The sequence below is a fragment of the Oncorhynchus masou genome, chromosome 19 (genome assembly GCF_036934945.1).
Source record: "Oncorhynchus masou masou isolate Uvic2021 chromosome 19, UVic_Omas_1.1, whole genome shotgun sequence".
Lineage (NCBI taxonomy): Eukaryota > Metazoa > Chordata > Actinopteri > Salmoniformes > Salmonidae > Oncorhynchus > Oncorhynchus masou.
In genome coordinates, this window is record NC_088230.1 from 12,821,536 (window position 1) to 12,844,526 (window position 22,991).

General features: G+C 45.5%; 1 protein-coding gene across 6 annotated transcripts in view; it reads right to left on the bottom strand.

Moving 5' to 3' along the window:
* Nucleotides 1-22,991, bottom strand: part of LOC135505824 (neurexin-3b-like) — a 450,362-nt gene that overhangs the window by 145,422 nt on the left and 281,949 nt on the right. Inside the window, exon 1 of one of the 6 annotated variants that reach the window (XM_064924998.1) lies at nt 20,562-21,824. The exons of the other annotated variants lie outside the window; for them this stretch is intronic. Within the exon in view, the coding sequence (XP_064781070.1) occupies nt 20,562-20,868 (307 nt within the window). The 5' untranslated portion in view covers nt 20,869-21,824. Of the gene's footprint in view, nt 1-20,561; nt 21,825-22,991 lie in introns of those variants that run through there. 6 annotated transcript variants of the gene reach the window in all.

Genomic DNA, 22,991 nt, shown 5'->3' on the forward strand with positions numbered 1-22,991 from the left:
AGCAGTCTTATGGCTTAGAAGCTGTTCAGGGTCCTATTTGTTCCAGACTTGGTGCATCGGTACCACTTGCCGTGCGGTAGTAGAGAGAGCAGTCTATGACTTGGGTGGCTGGAGTTTGATAGAATTGTTAGGGCCTTCCTCTGACACCACCTAGTATATAGGCCTTGGTTGGCAGTAAGCTTGGCCCTGGTGATGTATTGGGCCATACGCACTACCCTCTGTAGCGCCTTGTGGTCAAATGCCAAGCAGTTGCCATACCAGGCAGTGATGCAGCCAGTCATAATCCACTACAACCCCATCAATTTTAATGGGAGCGTGCTCGGCCCGCCGTTTCCTGTAGTCCATAATCAGCTCCTTTGTCTTGCTGACATAGAGGGAGGGGTTGTTGTCCTGGCACCACACTGTCAGGTCTCTGACCTCCTCCCTATAGGCTGTCTCATCATCAGTTGCAGAGGGAGGTGTTCAGTCCTTAGCTTAGTGATGAGCTTGGAAGGCACTATCCTGTTAGACACTGAGCTGTCAATCAGCAGCATTCTAACTTAGGTGCTCCTTTTGTCCAAGTAAGAAATGGCAATAGAGATTGTGTCAGGACGCGTACGGGGCACTAGTCATTTAGACAGGTTACCTTGGCGTTCTTGGGCACAGAGACTATGGTGGCCTGCTTGAAACATGTAGGTATTACAGAATGGGTCAGGGAGTACACTTGCCAGCTGGTCCAGGCACGCTCTTGAATGCATGTCCTGGTAGTCTGTCTGGCCCTGCAGCCTTGTGGATGTTAACCTGTTTAAACGTCTTACTCACATCATCTATGGACAGCGTGATCACACAGACATATGGAACAGCTGGTGCTCTCATGCATGGTTCAGTGTTGCTTGGCTCGAAGCGAGCATAGAAGGCAATTAGCTCGTCTGGTAGGCTTGCGTCACTGGGCAGCTAGCAGTGTACAGTGTGGGATCCCTGGTCCTAAGGGGCCACAGTGAGTGGCCTTGGTCTGGCTTGGTTTATGGGAATCAAGGCAGCAGCTATTTCCTCCGTTTCCCTCTTAATGACCATCTCATTTCGAATTTAATCAGACCTTTTTGACAAGTTGATTGGACCAGCCACGACCTCCCCAGCTAAAACTCCCCTTCCAATATTCTCCTCTCGCTCTCTTTTTTCTCCTTCTCTCTCTCTCCTGCCCAAGGGTTCTTTTTGCCTCCATTATGAGACGTTAATTCTCTTTGATGAAAGACATGCAAACACCCCCCCCCCCCTCACCCCAAATATTTTAACCTCCATCTTCTCCATCATTACCACTGCATTGGGGCAATTAATACAGTACATATTCATACAGTGCTTATGTTATGAGTGGGACTGGCTGGGTGGGGCATGTGTATGTGTGCCAGCAACTGAGGGATGTAAAAGTTATGCGTGTTTCCCCACGCCTATCATTTGGAGACACACCTGAGAAGGGAGCGTAACCAGGGCTGATGGGACAACGTATTCTCTAAGCAGCCTTTATTAGCTTCATTCTACATGCAAATGACTAGTTAAAACTATTAACGCTGCCAGAACCCAGCCAGGGTCCCCTCACAGTCCTCACAGTCCTCGCAGTCCTCACAGTCCTCACAGTCCTCACAGTGTGTGTGTGTGTGTGTGTGTGTGTTTATTACTTATTTATACAAAAAATAAAGCTGAAGGATGATGCATTGCCTCTATAAAGAAGTCAATTATTTTCCACTTGGAAAATAGATAAATAGATTGGTTGGGTGGTTGTTGCCCACTCAATACTATTGACATTCAGTTGCAGTCAGCCCTTTGAAAGCCCCAGACCCACTCCAGGGAGAGCAGAGACTCAACTGCATTGAAGTTGTTCAGCCCACAACGGAAAAATATTGCAGGGAGAAATCTAAGAATCTAAGTATTGATTTTGATATGAAACGGAATGAAGAGAGGAAAATGAAAAGTGGGGTTTGGGAGCTCACAACTGACAGAGTGAAAGAGAGACAGAGGGAGAGAGGGGAGAGAGAGAGAGAGAGAGAGAGACATGTAGGTGACTGAGAACAAGAGAGAGTGGAGGAGGAAGATAAAGGAAGCAAGGAGGATAGATGTGGAGACCTTCAACTGTTCTCTCTCTCTCGCGCTCTCTCTCTCTCCTGTGTGTGTGTGTGTGTGTGTGTGTGTGTGTGTGTGTGTGTGTGTGTGTGTGTGTGTGTGTGTGTGTGTGTGTGTGTGTGTGTGTGTGTGTGTGTGTGTGTGTGTGTGTGTCCACTATGTCCTTGTATCGGAGGTGGAGCCATCTCTGTCACACTGACCTTTCCTACCTATCCCCTGTAGACCATTCACTACTCCACTAATGTGTCATTGTCCCACTCCCACTAATGTCCCACAACACTATTGTATTACTGTGCCCTATCCAACAATCCTTGGATCTGTGGTGCTTTGAAGAAGGTTGTTTGACCTTTGAAAGCTCAGCCATGATATACTTAAGCAATAAGGCCCGAGGGGGTGTGGTATATGGCCAATATACCACGGCTAAGGGCTGTTCTTATTGCCGACGCAACGCGGAGAGCCTGGATATAGCCCTTAGCCGTGGTATATTGGCCATACACCATAAACCGCCGAGGTATCTTATTGCTATTATAAACTGGTTACCAATATAATTAGAGCAGTAAAAATACATGTTTTGTCATACCCATGGTATGCGGTCGGATGTACAGTGGCTGTCAGCCAATCAGCATTCAGGGCTCGAACCGCCCAGTTCATAATGAGCGTTAGTCTGGTGCTATGCATCTGGATGTTCACAACTCGATCAACTATGGCTTTTACTATCAAGGATTTCTATCAAGTATCTCCCATTACCTGCATTTTAGTAGCTTGTTGAGTTTTGTAGTAGATTCCCATTCAACTATGGCCTTTAAAATGGTAGTAACACCCTCACTAGAGTCCTGAATGGAGTGGGAGGGTTGTATTTTATTGCCATCTAGCCTGCTTGTGTCAATGGTAGAACATAAAGTTCTACAAAGAGAACTGTCCAGTCAATTATAGCCAGAAGGAACACAACACAAAGGGTACAAAATGGCGGAAAGGCAAAGAGACCACATTACCCTGCAGGAATCAGCAATCAGTCAACACTTGATAATGAAGCAATGACGTGATATAAAACCACGAGAGTCCGTTAAGTACCCATCTAACAAAGCCATCAGCTAGCTCCGCCGAAATGAGGACAGATTTCAGATTTTCTTCATCAAACACTTTTAGGGGAGAAAAGGATTCCAAAAGGATGATTTGGCTGTCCCCCTAGGTGGACAACCCTTTTTGATACCAGGTAGAACCCTTTGGAGTTCCAAGTAGACCCCTCTGTAGAAAGGGTTCTACATGGAACTCAAAAGGGTTCTACCTCTGAACCAAAAGGGTTCGGCCTGCAACTAAAAAGGGTTCTTCAAAGAGTTCTCCTCCGGGGACAGCCGAAACACCCTTTAAGGCTTTAGATTGTCTTCCTCCTGACATCTATCTGCACCTCTCTAGTACTCGAGGTCCAGCTATAGAAACGGAAATTGGCGCCTAACAAGCACACGGTGAGACTTTGGACATAGTGCCTCCACTCCACCAGAGCTCTGTAGAGGAACATGGGGATTCCATGATAGGTACTTATTTCTCTCCAACAAGATTCTAACCTGACATTATGAGGCATATTCATGACAAACTGAATGTTATTGCCAAATAGTGTGTGTGTGTGTGTGTGTGTGTGCGTGTGCGTGTGCGCGTGCACGTGTGCGCGTGTGTGCGTGTGTGTGTGTGTGTGTGTGTGTGTGTGTGTGTGCGCGTGTGCGTGTGTGTGTGTGTTTGTGTGTGTGCACGTGTGTGTGTGTCTGAGTGAGTAACGTAAAGTTATGCATGTTTCCCCACAGCTATAAAAGCCTATTATTCAGAGAAACACCTTAGCAGGGAGCGTAACCAGGGCCGACGGGACGACGTATTCCCTAAGCAGCCTTTATTAGCTCCATTCTACATGCAAATGACTAGCTAAAACTACAGGTAAATGCCAAAATAAAGGAAACAATTGAGTAAATGTGTCACAGTGATCTGAGTGGCGCATTCTATGTTGTGTGTCTAGTTTGTCTGTTTCTGTGTTTGGCCTGATATGGTTCTCAATCAGAGGCAGGTGTTAGTCATTGTCTCTGATTGGGAACCATATTTTGGTAGCCTGTTTGGTGTTGGGGTTGGTGGGTGATTGTTCCTGTCTTTGTGTTTGTTATACAAGATAGGGCTGTTTTCGGGTTTTCTTGTTTTTTGTATATTGTTCTATTTTCATCTTTATTAAAGATGTATCACAATAACCACACTGCGTTTTAGTCCGCCTCTCCTTCAACAGAAGAATCCCGTTACAAAATGAAGGACACAACGTATCTTGAAAGCAGATGCTTCCACACAAGGGTGGTTAGTTAAGCAATTTACATCCCATTATGCTCAGGGTCATGTATAAAAATGTCCGGTTGCCCATTATTTTGGCAGCCATGGCTAGAAGACATCCCAGTGACTTTAAAAGAGGGGTGTCAAAGAGCCTCGTGGGTTTAAAGGGTGTGTGTGTGTCTCAGTCACCAGATCTCAACCCAACTGAACACTTATGGGAGATTCTGGAGCGTAGCCTGAGTCAAATCAACAAAATCATTTAGAGTGGAAGAATGGTGTCAGATCCCTCCAAGATATCCAAACACTTGTAGAATCTATGCCAAGGTGCATTGAAGCTGTTCTGGTGGCCCGTGGTGGCCCTATGCCCCATTAAGTCACTTTATGTTGGTGTTTCATTCATTTTGGTAGGTACCAGTATTAACACATCCAGGGCCCAGCTATTTGTGTCAACTATCTCCCTGCATTTTAGTAGCTTGTTGAGTTTTGTAGTAGATTCCCATTCAACTATGGCCTTTAAAATGGTAGTAACACCCTCACTAGAGTCCTGAATGGAGTGGGAGGGTTGTATTTTATTGCCATCTAGCCTGCTTGTGTCAATGGTAGAACATAAAGTTCCACAAAGAGAACTGTCCAGTCAATTATAGCCAGAAGGAAAACAACACAAAGGGTACAAAATGGCGGAACGGCAAAGAGACCACATTACCTTGCAGGAATCAGCAATCAGTCAACACTTGATAATGAAGCAATGACGTGATATAAAACCACGAGAGTCCATTAAGTACCCATCTAACAAAGCCATCAGCTAGCTCAGCCGAAACAAGGCACCTCTTTCAGTCTTCCTCCTGACATCTATCTGCACCTCTCTAGTACTCGAGGTCCAGCTATAGAAACGGAAATTGGCGCCTAACAAGCACACAGTGAGACTTTGGACATAGTGCCTCCACTACACCAGAGCTCTGTAGAGGGACATGGGGATTCCATGATAGGTACTTATTTCTCTCCAACAAGATTCTAACTAGACATTATGTGGCATATTCATGACAAACTGAATGTTATTGCCAAATAGTGTGTGTGTGTGTGTGCGCTTGTGTGTATGTGTATGTGTGCGGGTGCGTGTGCGTGTGTGTATGTGTGCGTGTGTGTGTGTGTATGCCTGCATGCACTTATAGGCACTTATTTCTCTCCAACATGAGTCTAACTAGACATTTGGGCCCAGTTAAATAGACATTACGTGGCATATTCATGACAAACTGAATGTTATTGCCAAATAGTGTGCGTGTGTGCGCGCGCCTGTGAGCGTGCATAGGCGTTTGTCAGTATGCCTGTGTGTAAGTGTTTGAAAATGTGTTTGAAAGAGCTATCTCCCCTCAGGGGCTTTGGGTCTGACGCTCTGGGCTGGAAAAGAGCCTTTATGTTCATCTCACTCTCTGCTTTAAAATGACATTCTGGCTCCCAGCTCAAAGGCGCAGCATTGAAGGAGCACAGATGAGGGCTGACTGCTGAATACAAGCCACAGCAAACAGTGGGAATGAATGGAGGGCGAACACAGTATAGTGCAGTCTGTTTGTGGCGCTCTAACGTCTCAATACTAGAATAGCGGGTTTGGGAAAGGATGCAATAATACCACATTTCTATCCATGAACAACAAAAAAACACACACTGCTCAACCCTAAGAAATGGTGTGTCCTGAAATAATTAGGTTGACTTACAAGGAATGCTTAATTGGGCAACATTGCTATAGCTATGAAGTTAACAGCTTGCTTCAATGTGAATTCACTCAGAAGTGTATCCGGTAGTTCTCATCAGTGCTTTCTGCTTCTTACTGCTCAGAGCTAACTATCACACTCTGTACCAGCACTGTAACATCAGAGGTCACATTAGACCCAGTGTATCTGCATACCTCTGCAGTGTGTGTGTGTGTGTGTGTACGTTGGCACAGTGGCTGGCGCTGTCGGGGTTGGCGGGGGCAACGTGTCTGGCTTTGATGTCTACATGAGCTCGGTACCCACCACACACACACACACACACACACACACACACACACACACACACACACACACACACACACACACACACACACACACACACACACACACACAATGTTCTTTGCCATCGCCCACTCACTTCAGTCCAGCCTCGCATCAAATCAATGGGCCATCTGGAAACTCTGCTGCAGAGAACTGTGCTTTGTCTCCACCTTGGCCTCACACAGCAAACAGACATCACACCCCAGCAACATAGGTTAATAAGCAAGATAGATGACTAATCTTGCCTTAATTGATCTAGTGATCCATTTTTACTGTGAGTAGTTGATATGCAGTACTTTCATTACTTTGTTATTAAGCATTCATAAAGTATTAATAAACACAACATAGACGATATTTGCTCGTGATTGATTTCTGAGGCATCTATATACAACTAGCTCTCACAGTCTCATGTCAGAATTAGACGTTCACCAATGTTTCTCAAACGTCAAATTTAGAAGTTGTTGCAAACGTCAAATTTCAAAGTTCTTAAGGTTAAGTTCAAGGGTTAACTCAGAATTTTAAGGTTAGGGTTAAGTTTAGGCATTAAATCTGAAATCTTAAGGTGGGTATTAACTCCAAATGATTGAGGTACGGGTTGAGGTTTGGGATAGGCTCAAAACAAAAATCTCAAAAACAATGGATTTGAACTTGCAACCTTTGGAATCAGAGGCAGATGCTTAAGTCTATCCACCATCCCCGTCCAGAATCAAAACCTACTTGAAGGTAACAGAGCTCACGGTTACCCTAAGTGGCCGGTTTACACATCCTCTCCTGACTTCCTCAGACATGGATGGACGTCGAATACTGACTTGTATCACAGGAGACCTGGCTGTCTACATAGGCTTTATAAAGAGTTTACGAAAGCTTCATTTAGCCTCAAAGTTAAAGTTCAAAGTGTGACCCATTTGTCTGTATTGTAAAGGATTTGATGCATATGCATTCTGCATTTTTTTTGTCCTCGTCTCCCCAGTGTTTCAGATGGTATCCGAGCGCAGCCAAAATAGCAGCGTACCCCAGAGGTCTAGCCGTCACAGCATGGGAGCATGTAACACAGCCACTCAGACTCCCACTGTGGCCTGTGGTGTTTCTGAAATATTGAGTGTGTGTGTGTGTGTGTGTGTGTGTGTGTGTGTGTGTGTGTGTGTGTGTGTGTGTGTGTGTGTGTGTGTGTGTGTGTGTGTGTGTGTGTGTGTGTGTGTGTGTGTGTGTGTGTGTGTGTGTTTGCGTGCGTGTGTGTGTATGTGTGCATGTAACACAGCTGCTACGCCTCTCACTGTCCTCTTACTGAGTGTGTGTGTGTGTGTGTGTGTGTGTGTGTGTGTGTGTGTGTGTGTGTGTGTGTGTGTGTGTGTGTGTGTGTGTGTGTGTGTGTGTGTGTGTGTGTGTGTGTGTGTGGAGCAGCAGCCATGCTATAGAGATTTCCGCATGACAGGACAGTGAACTGCTCCTGGCTAAATGATGGGCACAAGGTCACGCGGTACAGAAACGTGCATATTAACATGCTCAGACAGACAGACAGACAGACAGACAGACAGACAGACAGACAGACAGACAGACAGACAGACAGACAGACAGACAGACAGATAGACAGACAGACAGACAGACAGACAGACAGACAGACAGACAGACAGACAGACAGAAGCCGATGCAAACATACACTGCAGACAGAGTAGGAGTCAGAATCACACAAAAACGATTTAGGCACTATGGATCTTGATTGTCTCTGCTGTAACCAAGAAGTTTGCTCTTGCCATATAGCCACTTAGCATGTTAATGAGTTAGCTAACCAAATGCACAGCTTGAGCCTTGAACTAGATGTAGAGTCATTTATTTGGCATATCTTCGATAGTTAACTTATAAGGGGGGGGGGGGGGGGGGCAACCCAAAATGTGTCTTAATACCACGGTATACAGTATATCACCCAAGCCATAAGCATCCATATCTAAGAGGATGATATATCAGACTAGACAGGAGCGTGGGTTGCAGTCTGGCACCACTGCCATTTTTGCTCCTCATCAACAAGGCTCATATTCTTCTTACACGACCTCATATCCTGTCCGCAACATATTACACGTTCCATTTCCATTCAATATCTAATACCATGTGCATCGTTACCCAATCCCTCGCCCTGACCATAACATATAACACAGTTCATATCCTGTCCACGACCTCATATCCTGTCCACAACATATAACACCGTTCATAGTCTAACGCCCAGTCCACAATAACAGGATATTCTTCTTATGTATCCTGTGAATACTACACTGTAAAAAATAATATACAGTATATATATATATATATTGATTCAGGGTACAATTGTAAGTCAAACAGCTGCAATAGAAACTGCAATAGAAACTTGCTCCACAATCCTATTGCATATAGCTGTGAGGGGAACGGCACCGCAGTACCTCCAGGCTCTGATCAGGCCCTACCCCCAAGCAAGGGCACTGCGTTCATCCACCTCTGGCCTGCTCGCCTCCCTACCATTGAGGAAGTACAGTTCCCGCTCAGCCCAGTCAAAACTGTTCGCTGCTCTGGCCCCCCAATGGTGGAACAAACTCCCTCACGACGCCAGGACAGCGGAGTCAATCACCACCTTCCGGAGACACCTGAAACCCCACCTCTTCAAGGAATACCTAGGATAGGATAAGTAATCCTTCTCACCCCCCCTTAATGATTTAGATGCACTATTGTAAAGTGGCTGTTCCACTGGATGTCAGAAGGTGAATTCACCAATTTGTAAGTCGCTCTGGATAAGAGCGTCTGCTAAATGACTTAAATGTAAATGTAAATGTATTGCAGCTGGTTGCGTTACAATTGTATGTTGAATCAACTTTCGTTTCTGTTTTTTTGTTTTTGTTTTTTTACAGCGTATCTAACACTGTTCATAATCCTACACCCAGTCAACAACATTATAACATCCTTCACATCATTACACAACCTGCCTTCCCTCTCTCTCTGCCCATCTCTCTATGCTCTATCCTCTGTGGTCAGCTCACACCGCAGATCAGGCTCAATACAGAACTGACACATTGATTATGTCCTCAGTGATCATCGAATACCTGACAGGGTTGATGAAGTACTGATCAACACCTGTCCAATGGTCAATACTGTGGTTTCTCTGTTCAATAGGCCTCGCAATTACTTAAAGAATGCCACAGACCAAATGCCACTAGTATAAATGCAGAAAACAAAGTTTGAAACGTCAAGCCATTGCAATAGAGACACTATTGATTCACATTGTTAGTGGCTTCTTGTTGGCTTCTTATTGGCGTAATACTATAGCTGACATTTTTGGCTTTTTCATTGTGTTCCAAAACAAAAAGAGCTGTAAGGTCAGCCGGACCATTGCAGCACAAGATAATTACTCATTCAAACATAACAGGCAAACACGCATCCAACAGTCTGACATTTGGAAAGTGCTGCGTTGCATGGTATGGCTGAGGAGCTAGTTGGGCTGCAGATGTGGCTTCAACTAGTGTGTTTTTTTACCCAAACACTTTAGCTGCACTTGACTGAGCTTGCCTGGCGCAATGGAAACATTGGAGTAGTCCCAAAAAGCTTAAAGCTTGCCTTACTAGAATTCTAGGAAGGCTCAATCAAATACTCAAGAGAAAACAAATACGATTTGAAACCCAGGTCTGAGATGCAGGCAGCTGAGGTTTAGTTTGCTGTGTGGGCAGAGGATAGAGGATATCACCTTCCCTCCTACATAAGGATATGATAAGCTCATGTCACTTCCGTCCAGATACAGGAAGGGAGGGAGGGAGGGAGGGAGGGAGGGAGGGAGGGAGGGAGGGAGGGAGGGAGGGAGGGAGGGAGGGAGGGAGGGAGGGGTGGGGGCCACTTCCCCGCTGTGTGTCCTAGAACAGTAGCAGGGAGGGAGGCAGCACTGCTTTAATTCATTCAGACTGTCGTCACGAGTGCAGCTCTGCAGATCGGACCCAGCCAAGCCTGAGGTGAGCACTGGCATGGGGAAGGAGGAGAGTGAGTGAGGAAAAGAAGGAGGAATGAGAAATAGAGAGAGCGAGATGAGGGAGAGAGAGTGAACAAGAGTAATGTGAGATTGAGAAAACGAGAAAGAAATCCGTGGATGTTTGGGTGCATGGGGGATTAATACCATCAGTGACACATGGTGCGTGGGCACGCTGCTCTCTCCCTCTCTGCCACCCTCCCTCGCTCCTCCTATCCCACCCCCGCTGAGGGAGGGCGTGTGACTTCAGGACAGGCACATGGACAATATATGTAACATACTGTATATAACATTAGACATAATGAATGCCTGGGCTCTATTGACAGATGGACCGTTGGAGGGATTTTAAGGTGGACCAGGCTATGAATTCTATTTGAGTTTAATATGAATTATTTTAGGTTCAGTATGTTGGCTCTCTCATATTCACAAGATTCTGAATTAATTGGGACCATGCGGAGGGTTATATTGGTTAAGATTAAAGTAGATTTCAGTTTGTCTGGTCTATTTGAGTTGAATGTGGACTCTTTGAGGCTATGTGATATGTTTCAAGCGAATGTCCATTAACTTTAAATGGGAAGTGTTGGGGTGCTTAAGTTAAGTGTTGACTCATTGTGGGGGGGGGGATAAGGGTGTGTGGTGGGAGAACTCAGCTAGTGAGATCTCATTCCATGGTGTGTGCCTGCTGGGGAGAGGTGTGAGGAAGAGAGAGGATCCGATTGTGTAAGCGTGTCTGAATTTGTGAGGGAAAGTGTGTGTGTGTATCCGAGTGTCTGTGGGATTGTACTTTAGATCCAGCACTGAGTAAAGAGCAGAGAGAGAGAAAGAGAAAGAGAGAGAGAGAGAGAGAGAGAGAGAGAGAGAGAGAGAGAGAGAGAGAGAGAGAGAGAGAGAGAGAGAGAGAGAGAGAGAGAGAGAGAGAGAGCACCTAGTGGTTAAGTTACCCGAAAGGTCGCAGGTTCAAAAACCAGAGCAGACTACATGAAAAATCTGTCATGGTGCTCTTTAGAAAGGCACTTAACCCTAATTGCTTCTGGAAAAGAGTGTCTAATAAAATGTAAAACAGATAGAGAAAAAGAAGTAGGACAGAGCAACGCAGCGAAGAGGTGTGTTTTCTTCAACAACTCTACTCTTAGAAGGTGTGTCGTGCCTCCCTGAGCTCCAGGGTATAATTTGCTCAACAAAATGTTCACAGTTTGAACAAACTCACAATCATGTTGCAGCTGGTTGGCTTACAATTGTACGACGAAGGAACACATTTTTTACAGTGTGTGTGTGCGCGTGCATGTGTGTGTGTAACCCAGTAGTGTAAAAGGAGTTGAGAGGAAATAAACACAAAGGTCAGAGGACAAGGGAGTAGGAGGACAGTTTGTCTCCTTTCTGACCAGCCTTTGCGATCTTTAACCTACTGCCTAAATCCCTGTGAGTGGGCTAATTATAATAATGTTCGCTCTGTAAAATGGTCTGTATTACAGGGTGTCAAGAAGGTTGAATTCTAGGGCAGGGGATGCTGCATATAGTTGTATTAGAGGTCTGGGGATGCTGAATCTAGATGTATTAGAGGGCAGGGGATGCTGAAACTAGTTGTATTAGAGGTCTGGGGATGCTGCATATAGTTGTATTAGAGGTCTGGGGATGCTGCATATAGTTGTATTAGAGGTCTGGGGATGCTGTATCTAGATGTATTAGAGGGCAGGGGATGCTGAAACTAGTTGTATTAGAGGTCTGGGGATGCTGCATCTAGTTGTATTAGAGGGCAGGGAATGCTGCATCTAGTTGTATTAGAGGGCAGGGGATGCTGCATCTAGTTGTATTAGAGGGCAGGGGATGCTGAAACTAGTTGTATTAGAGGGCAGGGGATGCTGAATCTAGTTGTATTAGAGGGCAGGGGATGCTGAATCTAGTTGTATTAGAGGTCTGGGGATGCTGTCTGGGGATCATCTAGTTGTATTAGAGGTCTGGGGATGCTGCATCTAGTTGTATTAGAGGGCAGGGGATGCTGTATCTAGTTGTATTAGAGGTCTGGGGATGCTGCATCTAGTTGTATTAGAGGGCAGGGAATGCTGCATCTAGTTGTATTAGAGGGCAGGGGATGCTGCATCTAGTTGTATTAGAGGGCTGGGGATGCTGCATCTAGTTGTATTAGAGGGCAGGGGATGCTGCATCTAGTTGTATTAGAGGGCAGGGGATGCTGAATCTAGTTGTATTAGAGGTCTGGGGATGCTGCATCTAGTTGTATTAGAGGGCTGGGGATGCTGCATCTAGTTGTATTAGAGGTCTGGGGATGCTGCATCTAGTTGTATTAGAGGGCTGGGGATGCTGCATCTAGTTGTATTAGAGGTCTGGGGATGCTGTATCTAGTTGTATTAGAGGTCTGGGGGTGCTGTATCTAGTTGTATTAGAGGTCTGGGGATGCTGTATCTAGATGTATTAGAGGGCAGGGGATGCTGTATCTAGTTGTATTAGAGGTCTGGGGATGCTGCAACTAGTTGTATTAGAGGGCAGGGAATGCTGCATCTAGTTGCATTAGAGGGCAGGGGATGCTGCATCTAGTTGTATTAGAGGGCTGGGGATGCTGCATCTAGTTGTATTAGAGGTTTGGGGATGCTGTATCTAGATGTATTAGAGGTCTGGGGATGCTGCATATAGTTGTATTAGAGGTCTGGGGATGCTGCATATAGTTGTATTAGAGGTCTGGGGATGCTGTATCTAGATGTATTAGAGGGCAGGGGATGCTGAAACTAGTTGTATTAGAGGGCAGGGGATGCTGAATCTAGTTGTATTAGAGGGCAGGGGATGCTGAATCTAGTTGTATTAGAGGTCTGGGGATGCTGTATCTAGTTGTATTAGAGGTCTGGGGATGCTGCATCTAGTTGTATTAGAGGGCAGGGGATGCTGTATCTAGTTGTATTAGAGGTCTGGGGATGCTGCATCTAGTTGTATTAGAGGGCAGGGAATGCTGCATCTAGTTGTATTAGAGGGCAGGGGATGCTGCATCTAGTTGTATTAGAGGGCTGGGGATGCTGCATCTAGTTGTATTAGAGGGCAGGGGATGCTGAATCTAGTTGTATTAGAGGGCAGGGGATGCTGCATCTAGTTGTATTAGAGGGCAGGGGATGCTGCATCTAGTTGTATTAGAGGGCAGGGGATGCTGAATCTAGTTGTATTAGAGGTCTGGGGATGCTGCATCTAGTTGTATTAGAGGGCAGGGGATGCTGAATCTAGTTGTATTAGAGGTCTGGGGATGCTGCATCTAGTTGTATTAGAGGGCTGGGGATGCTGCATCTAGCTGTATTAGAGGTCTGGGGATGCTGCATCTAGTTGTATTAGAGGGCTGGGGATGCTGCATCTAGATGTATTAGAGGGCAGGGGATGCTGTATCTAGTTGTATTAGAGGTCTGGGGATGCTGCAACTAGTTGTATTAGAGGGCAGGGAATGCTGCATCTAGTTGCATTAGAGGGCAGGGGATGCTGCATCTAGTTGTATTAGAGGGCTGGGGATGCTGCATCTAGTTGTATTAGAGGACTGAGGATGCTGCATCTAGTTTTATTACAGGGCTGAGGATGCTGCATCTCATTGTATTAGAGGTCTGTGGATGCTGCAGCTAGTTGTATGCTGTATCTAGTTGTATTAGAGGGTTGAGGATGCTGCATCTAGTTGTATTAGTGGTCTGGGGATGCTGCATCTAGTTGTATTAGAGGGCAGGGGATGCTGGATCTAGTTATATTAGAGGGCTGGGGCTGCTGTATCCAGTTGTATTAGAGGGCTGAGGATGCTGCATCTAGTTTTATTACAGGGCTGAGGATGCTGCATCTCGTTGTATTAGAGGGCTGGGGATGCTGCATTTAGTTGTATTAGAGGTATTAGGATGCAGCATCTAGTTATATTAGTTATATTATATTAGAGGTCTGGGGATGCTGCATCTAGTTGTATTAGAGGGCTGAGGATGCTGCATCTAGTTGTATTAGAGGGCTGTCGCAATGTGCTGCCAGGGCCCACTCAAATGATATCATGTTCCCGACTAGCTGTATTCTCCGATCCTCTCAGCCGCCCCGCTAGCATGTCTGCTTGCTCGGGGACTGGTGGAAGTCCCAACTCAATATCCCGCCAGCGCGTCAGGGCGAGCCCCAAACCCATTAGCTACTTTAGCTGGGCGCTGAGTGGGTGGGAGAGGGAGAGAGCGTACCCCAATCTCTCTCACTGACAGGATGAAATGCAGAGAGAAATGCACCATTCCAAACCCTTCCATGGTGAAGTACTGTACTGTTTCACTCTATCAGGGGAGAAAGACAGAGGAATCGAAAAAAAAGTGGAGTTTATAAGTAAATGGCATTTCTTTAACCGTAAAGATATTTTTGCATGAGGCAAATATACATGCATATGTCTAAGAGCCTATTCTGTTTCGACATACGTCCCCCTCTGTTTCTCTCTGTTCTGGGAAGACCATTTGAACTGAACTGTAAAGGGAAACACCTAGTCAGTTGTACAACTGAATGCCGTCATCTGAAATGTGTCTTCCTTCAGAGAGGTGCGGAGGGTTGCCTTAATCGACATCCATGTCTTGCTCGGGCAGAACGACAGATCTTTACCTCGTCATCTTGGGGATCCGATCCAGCAACCTTTCAGTTACTGGCCCAATGCTCTAACCACTAGACTAACGACCGGTCCCTTAATAATAGAAGGAGTCTACTTGGTTTCGTCTTAAAGGAGAACTGTTAGAACAAACGTACAAAGAAACCGTTTCATTAACTGCGCATCTTCTAACCGACTTTTCATGAGCTCACGAGAGTCTTACATCTGTTCAGAATACACAGCAAATAATACACAAATAATACACACTGAATACACTAAGTAAATAAAACAAGAAGAACACAAGAATAGCCTAAGGTGAATTTGAATAATATTGCATTTTTTTTTAACACAGACATAATACCTTTAACATGCATAGAAGGCCTTGTTCCATCAAGTCGTTGAATCACACAGTTAATTTAGCAATAAGGCCCGAGGGGTTGTGGTATATGACCAATATACCACGGCTAAGGGCTGTTCTTACGCACAACACAATGCGGAGTGTCTGGACAAAGCCCTTAGCCGTGTATATATGTGTGTGTATTTGTATATATATATCAAAAACCTCAGAGGATCCTTATTGCTATTATAAAGCAGTAAAAATAAAGGTTCTGTCATATCTGTGCTATACTGTCTGATATACCACGGCCGTCAGCCAATCAGCATTAAGGGCTCGAACCACCCAGTACATTAGATTAAATAAAGCCTTGGAGGAGATAGGATCGAGCACACAGACAGACAGCGATAAGATCAGTGTAGCAGAGATGAGTGAAGCCCACTTAACCTAAAAGGCAGCCTATGGCAACACTGTGACAGCATGGCTAGTACAATACACACATCAAGTCTAATTGGAAACTCCCCCATTGACATGGTTCTGCATGGCATTGTATATCAGACAGATCAATGATCAGTCTCTGAGTGCAAATGCGTCAGTGAATGGACAGTGGAGAGGAGGAGTCTGATGGTGAAGAAGGGATGGAGAATGGCTCGGGCCAGATGCTCCAATTGGACTATAAGCTCATATCTATCAAGACACTTGAACAATCTTTTTCTACGGTACGGTTATAGACAAAGTGAGCTGTGTTGAGGACCTGATACAGTCGAAAAGTCATATGCATCAAATTAGAGCCAACCATACACCTCGAGTGCAAACATGATCTCATTTCAGCCCATGACAGGGCACAGCAAGCACAGCAGCAGGACATTGGGGTAGTAAGAGAATCCTCCCGTGTGTATATCAGGTTGACAGATGAGGCGACACCAAGTCACAGTCGGCCCAGAGAGGTTCTCTGAGAGGAAGTGGCTGGTTCTGCACCATTAGCTAACCTTAGGACTCAATAAGTCACATTCACCATGATGAATCACTGCTGAACTATAGCCCAGACAATCCTCAGGGGGCAAATGTCAGTTGTTCTCCATGGAGTTCTGGTTCACATGAAAGACAAACCGTTTGATTGAGAGGACTGTTTCAGTTTCTGCGTCTCGAATTGACAAGAGGGAACATAATATGGCACACAGGAATCGTGGAAACTTTACAAAACTTTTAGAAAAAAAAAACGGTGAATTAAAAATCGCTGAATATCTAAATGATGATAAAAAGGGAAATTAAACTGTGATAGAATGTTTTTTACAGAGGGCGAAGACGCCATTAATTTGCATTGAGGACGGAGCAATAATCAGTGGGGGTTTGTTCAAATGAATAATTATTTAATGGATAATTATAAGATGCGTTCAACTTATTTTCCGTTGGCACCATAACCATAATTACATCAGGTCATTATCATAACCATAATTAATTAGCCAGTAGGACTTGGGGAGGGTGTGTGTGTGTGTGTGTGTGTGTGTGTGTGTGTGTGTGTGTGTGTGTGTGTGTGTGTGTAATGTCCAAGGAAGGGAACATGAGCGATTGCCTGTGATTTTGGAGGCAGGCTTTGGGAGTTTGGGTGTCTCAGCCCCCTTGCTAATTTGCAAAGTACGAAGAAGAAGAACAAAAAATCTGAATAGTAGGACACAAAGCAATAGAGAAAAATAGAGAAGGTATCAGAGGGAGGGTGTGTATTCTTGTCTGTGAGGGAGGAAGAGAGGGAAGGAGACAAAACAGAGTGTTGGAGAGAAAGAACGAGAGAGGGAGAGGGGCAGGATGTCACATCTAGTGTGATTTCTGTTACTTCCTTAACACTGAATCCCTCTTCCCCCCTCTCCTCTCATGCTCTGGCAAACTGAACTGAGCTGTTTCCACAAAGACAAACACCTCAGCCAAGGGGACAGAGATAGGAGAAGAGGAGAGGAAAAAGAAGGATGAGAGGCCGAACAGGCGAACAACTAAGAATAACCGGATAATTAAGCAGCAAAAACAGCTCTGACTATTGATTTGCTGTCCCAAGCCAGAACAGAGGGCAGTAGGAAGGGTAGAAGGAGATAAAATAGGAGAAGGGGGAGGAGGATGGTTTCTAATGAGAATCCAGACGATTTAGGCCTGTGTCACACAAAGCTATGTGAACACAATTTCTTCTGCAGATCCAAGTTGCAAGTGACATCATCTGAAGCAACTTTGCTGCTACTCTAACAACACGCTACATCCAGTCCTTTCTAACAACACACTACATCCAGTCCTTTCTAACAACACGCAACATCCAGTCCTTTCTAACAACACGCAACATCCAGTCCTTTCCAACAACACGCTACATCCTTTCTAACAACACGCAACATCCAGTCCTTTCTAACAACACGCAACATCCAGTCCTTTCTAACAACACGCAACATCCAGTCCTTTCTAACAACATGCTACATCCAGTCCTTTCTAACAACACGCTACATCCAGTCCTTTCTAACAACACGCTACATCCAGTCCTTTCTAACAACACGCTACATCCAGTCCTTTCTAACAACACGCTACATCCAGTCCTTTCTAACAACACGCAACATCCAGTCCTTTCTAACAACACGCAACATCCAGTCCTTTCTAACAACACACTACATCCAGTCCTTTCTAACAACACGCAACATCCAGTCCTTTCTAACAACACGCAACATCCAGTCCTTTCTAACAACACGCTACATCCTTTCTAACAACACGCAACATCCAGTCCTTTCTAACAACACGCTACATCCTTTCTAACAACACGCAACATCCAGTCCTTTCTAACAACATGCTACATCCAGTCCTTTCTAACAACACGCTACACAGTCCTTTCTACATCCAGTCCTTTCTAACAACACGCAACATCCAGTCCTTTCTAACAACACGCAACATCCAGTCCTTTCTAACAACACGCTACATCCAGTCCTTTCTAACAACACGCAACATCCAGTCCTTTCTAACAACACGCAACATCCAGTCCTTTCTAACAACACGCAACATCCAGTCCCTTCTAACAACACGCTACATCCAGTCCTGTCTAACAACACGCTACATCCAGTCCTGTCTAACAACACGCTACATCCAGTCCTTTCTAACAACACTCTACATCCAGTCCTTTCTAGCAACACGCTACATCCAGTCCTTTCTAACAACACGCTACATCCAGTCCTTTCTAACAACACGCTACATCCTGTCCTCTCTAACAACACGCTACATCCAGTCCTTTCTAACAACACGCAACATCCAGTCCTTTCTAACAACACGCAACATCCAGTCCTTTCTAACAACACGCAACATCCAGTCCTTTCTAACAACACGCTACATCCAGTCCTTTCTAACAACACGCAACTTCCAGTCCATTCTAACAACACGCAACATCCAGTCCTTTCTAACAACACGCTACATCCAGACCTTTCTAACAACACGCAACATCCAGTCCTTTCTAACAACACGCAACATCCAGTCCTTTCTAACAACACGCAACATCCTTTCTAACATCACGCAACATCATTTCTAACAACACGCTACATCCAGTCCTTTCTAACAACACGCAACATCCAGTCCTTTCTAACAACACGCAACATCCTTTCTAACAACACGCAACATCCAGTCCTTTCTAACAACACACAACCACCAGTCCTTTCATACATCACACCATGGTTTGATAAATTACTGTAACAGCATCAATATAGACAAAATGCTGGCTGTACAATGAAGCTAATTCTAAACACTGCCATGGTGAAAGGCAATGGCTTTCGCTTCTTCAATGCAGTTCTTCAAAATAAAAGTCACAAGTTGCATTTCCTCAGCGTAATCAGGTGAAGGAAATGCTGAACTCAGTGTCCCAAGAGTCATTATGTGTAAAAGTATAAAACGAACGGGATGTACATTTATATTGACACAGCACCATGAAACAGAACATTCAGCACCCTACCTTTACTCAATGTAAAACACCTTTAGTCTACTATGTTCTATTCCAGACTATTCTATTATAGTCCAAACTAATCTGTTCTATTATATTCCAAACTATTCTTTTCCAGACTATTCTATTCCAAATATTCTATTATATTCCAACTATTCTATTCTATTCCAACTATTCTATTATATTCCAATTATTCTATTCTATTCCAAACTATTCTATTCTATTCCAAGCTATTCCATTCCATTTTATTAATTTATTAAATAAAAAGAGAATTTCCTTAATAAAGTAATACCACATGCACAGCCAAGCCCTCCCATCGGCTATCCCTCCTCCTATCCTCCCTTTCTCCTGTGTTTTCCCTCCAAGGCCTTGGTCTGAATGTGTAATTAACATCATGCTGTTGAATGTTAAACAGGCTAACCTGGTAAAAACACACCCAGCCTAGTATCTCCCTAGCTATCGGCCTTACATAAAGACAACACACACTGAGAGAATGAGGGAATAGAGTGGGCTGTAGTATTCAATATTTGTGCTAAACCTACATGAAGGATGTGACATGCTGCCATGGTGAAAATGACAAGTATACTTTATCAGATAGAGAGTATACACACACACACCCAGAAAGACAGACACGGACAAACACTCGCTCTCTCTGCTTGGGTATCAGCCCCATCTGGTCTTTCGTCACAGGGAGAAAAAGGGCCCTGAACTCAAAAACAGTTCCCACAGTCCCCGCAATCTCCATGCACAGAACAATACACAGAGACCAAGAAGTTTAAATTCCTACAAAAAGGGATCAACTGATCAACACACTCTCATTGCAGCGCCGTGGAATTGAAGATCTGTCAATCATCATCACATTTCCTCCCACTGAGACAGAGCTAAACCACTGGAAGAAATGAACTAACACCCTCTTATATGCAAATAGACATCAGGCTATTTGTTTCACTCATCAATCCCTGGAAGAAATGATCTCAGTTCATCATCGCAACGCCTTCTTAATGTCTGTGACAATGCCACTCCGCTGTCAGACAGTGTTATCTTTGATTTCCACTGCAAGCCTCTCGGGGGAGTAGGGTTGCAAAATCCAGAAACTTTCCCCGAATCAGGAGGGAATAAGCAGACAATCCAGAATCATCCAATCAGGATTTCTGGAAAACTTGTGAATTTTGGGGAAGTTACTATGCCGGACCAGGGAGAAAGAGAGGGATAGACGGAGGGAGAGGAGAGAGAGGGGATCGCCACATACATTACAGATGATTCTGCTCTCTTCTGCCCAGCTGGATGGAGGTATAGAAGGATAGAGAGAAGAGACTCACCGTGTCCGCCCCGTAGCAGAGCAGGGCCAGCGGTGCGGTAAATGGAGGCGGAGGGAGTGTTAGGAGGGTGGTGCCTAGCCCCCTGGGTGTGGTGGTGGGGGTCAGGACCAGGGTGGGGTTGTGAGAGGGGGGCGGGAGGCAGGGGTACCCCTTCCCCTGGGGTAGCTGATAGGACCTGGAGGTCAGGGGACGACGAGCCCCAGGCGGACCCCACCACCAGCCAGCCCGTGGCCAGGATCAGGGCACTCATCCAGGGGTAGGACCGCCAGCTCCAGCCCCAGCCCTGAGGCATCTCAATGAGGAGCATGGTCCACTCAACCAAGCACAACGCCCCCTGTGGTCTGTAGAAAGTAGTGCAGGTAACAAGGGTAATCTCAGGTGATCTCTCTCAGAAAAAGAAGTAACAACCTTCGGTTAGTGCTGAAGACCCCATGGTAACAAAAGCAGAAATCTACTCGATAAAGTAAGAATCTCCCGAGTGTAAAATCCAGATCGCCTACAATCAAAGTGTGGCTCGGTTTTCTCTATGCTTCCCTTCCTTATCTCCTTTCCTCGTCTCCTTCCTCCTGGTATGAATGGATCCTATGTAGCTCACAGCAGCTCGTGGTTATTCTCTTAGTATCTCAATCCAAGGCGTTTTTAGGTCTCTTCTCGGCAGCTCCTTTGATGCCCATAGGCGAGAGTGTGTGAGAGTGTGTGTGTCGCTGGCGAGCGTGGGAGAGTGTGTGAGAGTGTGTGTGTCGTTAGCGAGTGTGTGAGTGTGTGTCGCTAGCGAGTGTGTGAGAGTGTGTCGTCTTCACCTGGAGAGTATCCCCTTGTGCCCCGTCACCTAGAGGTGCTCAGAGTGTGTGTGACGAGAGGAGAACGACCTGCGCCACTGGCTCTCCGCTCTGCTCTCTCTGCTATACACTCTGAGCTGCTACTCTGCTCCAGCAAGGAGAGAGAGCGAGGGAGAGAGAGAGGAGAGAGAGAGAGAGAGAGAGCTCCACATACTCTCGGCTCTCCCACTATCTGTTTACTGCTCAGCAGCCCGGCTGCCTGGTTTCTCTCCCTCACTGCTATCACGATCTCTCAGTCAGTGTTCTGCACTAGCTACAGACTACAGTGTCTTCTCAGCATGCGTATCCTGTTCCTCTTTCCTCTTTCAGTGGATCCTTTTTCTCTTTCCAACAACACCTCTTCTTCTCGTTTCTTCCCAGAGAATAGAGAAGTGTAGCGGTCTGGGTTGTTAACCCTTGGAACCCAAACCGATAGCTCTTAGTATTACTCCACAGGAAAAAACAGAGCGAGACGCACAGAGAGAGAGAGAGAGAGAGAGAATGAGGAAATGAGAGCTGTTGTGAGAGGAGAGAGCCGCTGATAAAGAGTGGGAGGGAGAGAGAGCAATGGAGAAAGAGAGGGAGGATGAGATCGAAAGGGGCTCAGGTGAAACTAAGCGAAGATGATGGGACAGAGAGAGGGGAAAAGGGGAGGAGGGGAGAACTCAGAAGTGGACCAGCCTATGCAAATGCCCCCCCCCCCCATCACAGAACAGGGAGGCCCGGCAGACACTGCAGAGGAGTGAGCTGCCTTTAGTCATGGGGAGGAAAGAAGGAGGGAGGGAGAGCAGGACGGAGAGGGGGATTCTGTTACTCTTGTTGATGTTTCTATTTTTAAAGCAGTGCATTTTCTGTGTGTAAAGTACACTTCTGTGAACAGACAATAAAAGTATATCTAATCTTATCAAAGTCGGAGTGGAGAGAATGAATGAATGAATGAATGAATGAATGAAATCCTCAGTGCAACAGAAGCCGACACAGTATTTCTAGTCTAAATATACAGTGTTCCAGAAGTCTGTTGGCAAGCCAAAGCTGCGCGCGTGGGTTCACTGTCTGCGTTAATGGAGAAGGTTCTAACATACACAGGAATTATCACAGACGGCCGGTTACAACACACACACAATACCCGTAGAATAGCACGCACACATTGCACTAAAGAAGTGCCATGTCTACAGGGATGAAGATAAACCGTTTCGCTTTCCACACGTCCTCTGTAGCTAAATCTCCATATGCAGGTAGGAACCTACACTGTCAATTTGTTCACACATGCGCCACAAATATAAACACACCCTGTGGCCAACACCCAATGAAACGGTTTCCTGTTTGTACAACACCTCTTAATAGGCCCAATCCGCACAGCATCCGCACAGTTACATTCCTTAGACCGTAATTAAGATGACTAAACGATGTGAAACTGGAGGCGTGATAAGAAATGTCTCCTGTCTGATGAGCAGGTTGCTGTGGTGGGTCCAAAGTATCAGTCTGAAGGATCTGACGAGCAGATTTGACCAGGGAGAGAGAGAAACAGAATCTCACAATTGATCTGCTGTCAGTGTCAACAGATGCTTTTCGGGGAGATAAGCGGACTCCTTTTCCTCCCTCCCCTAGAAGT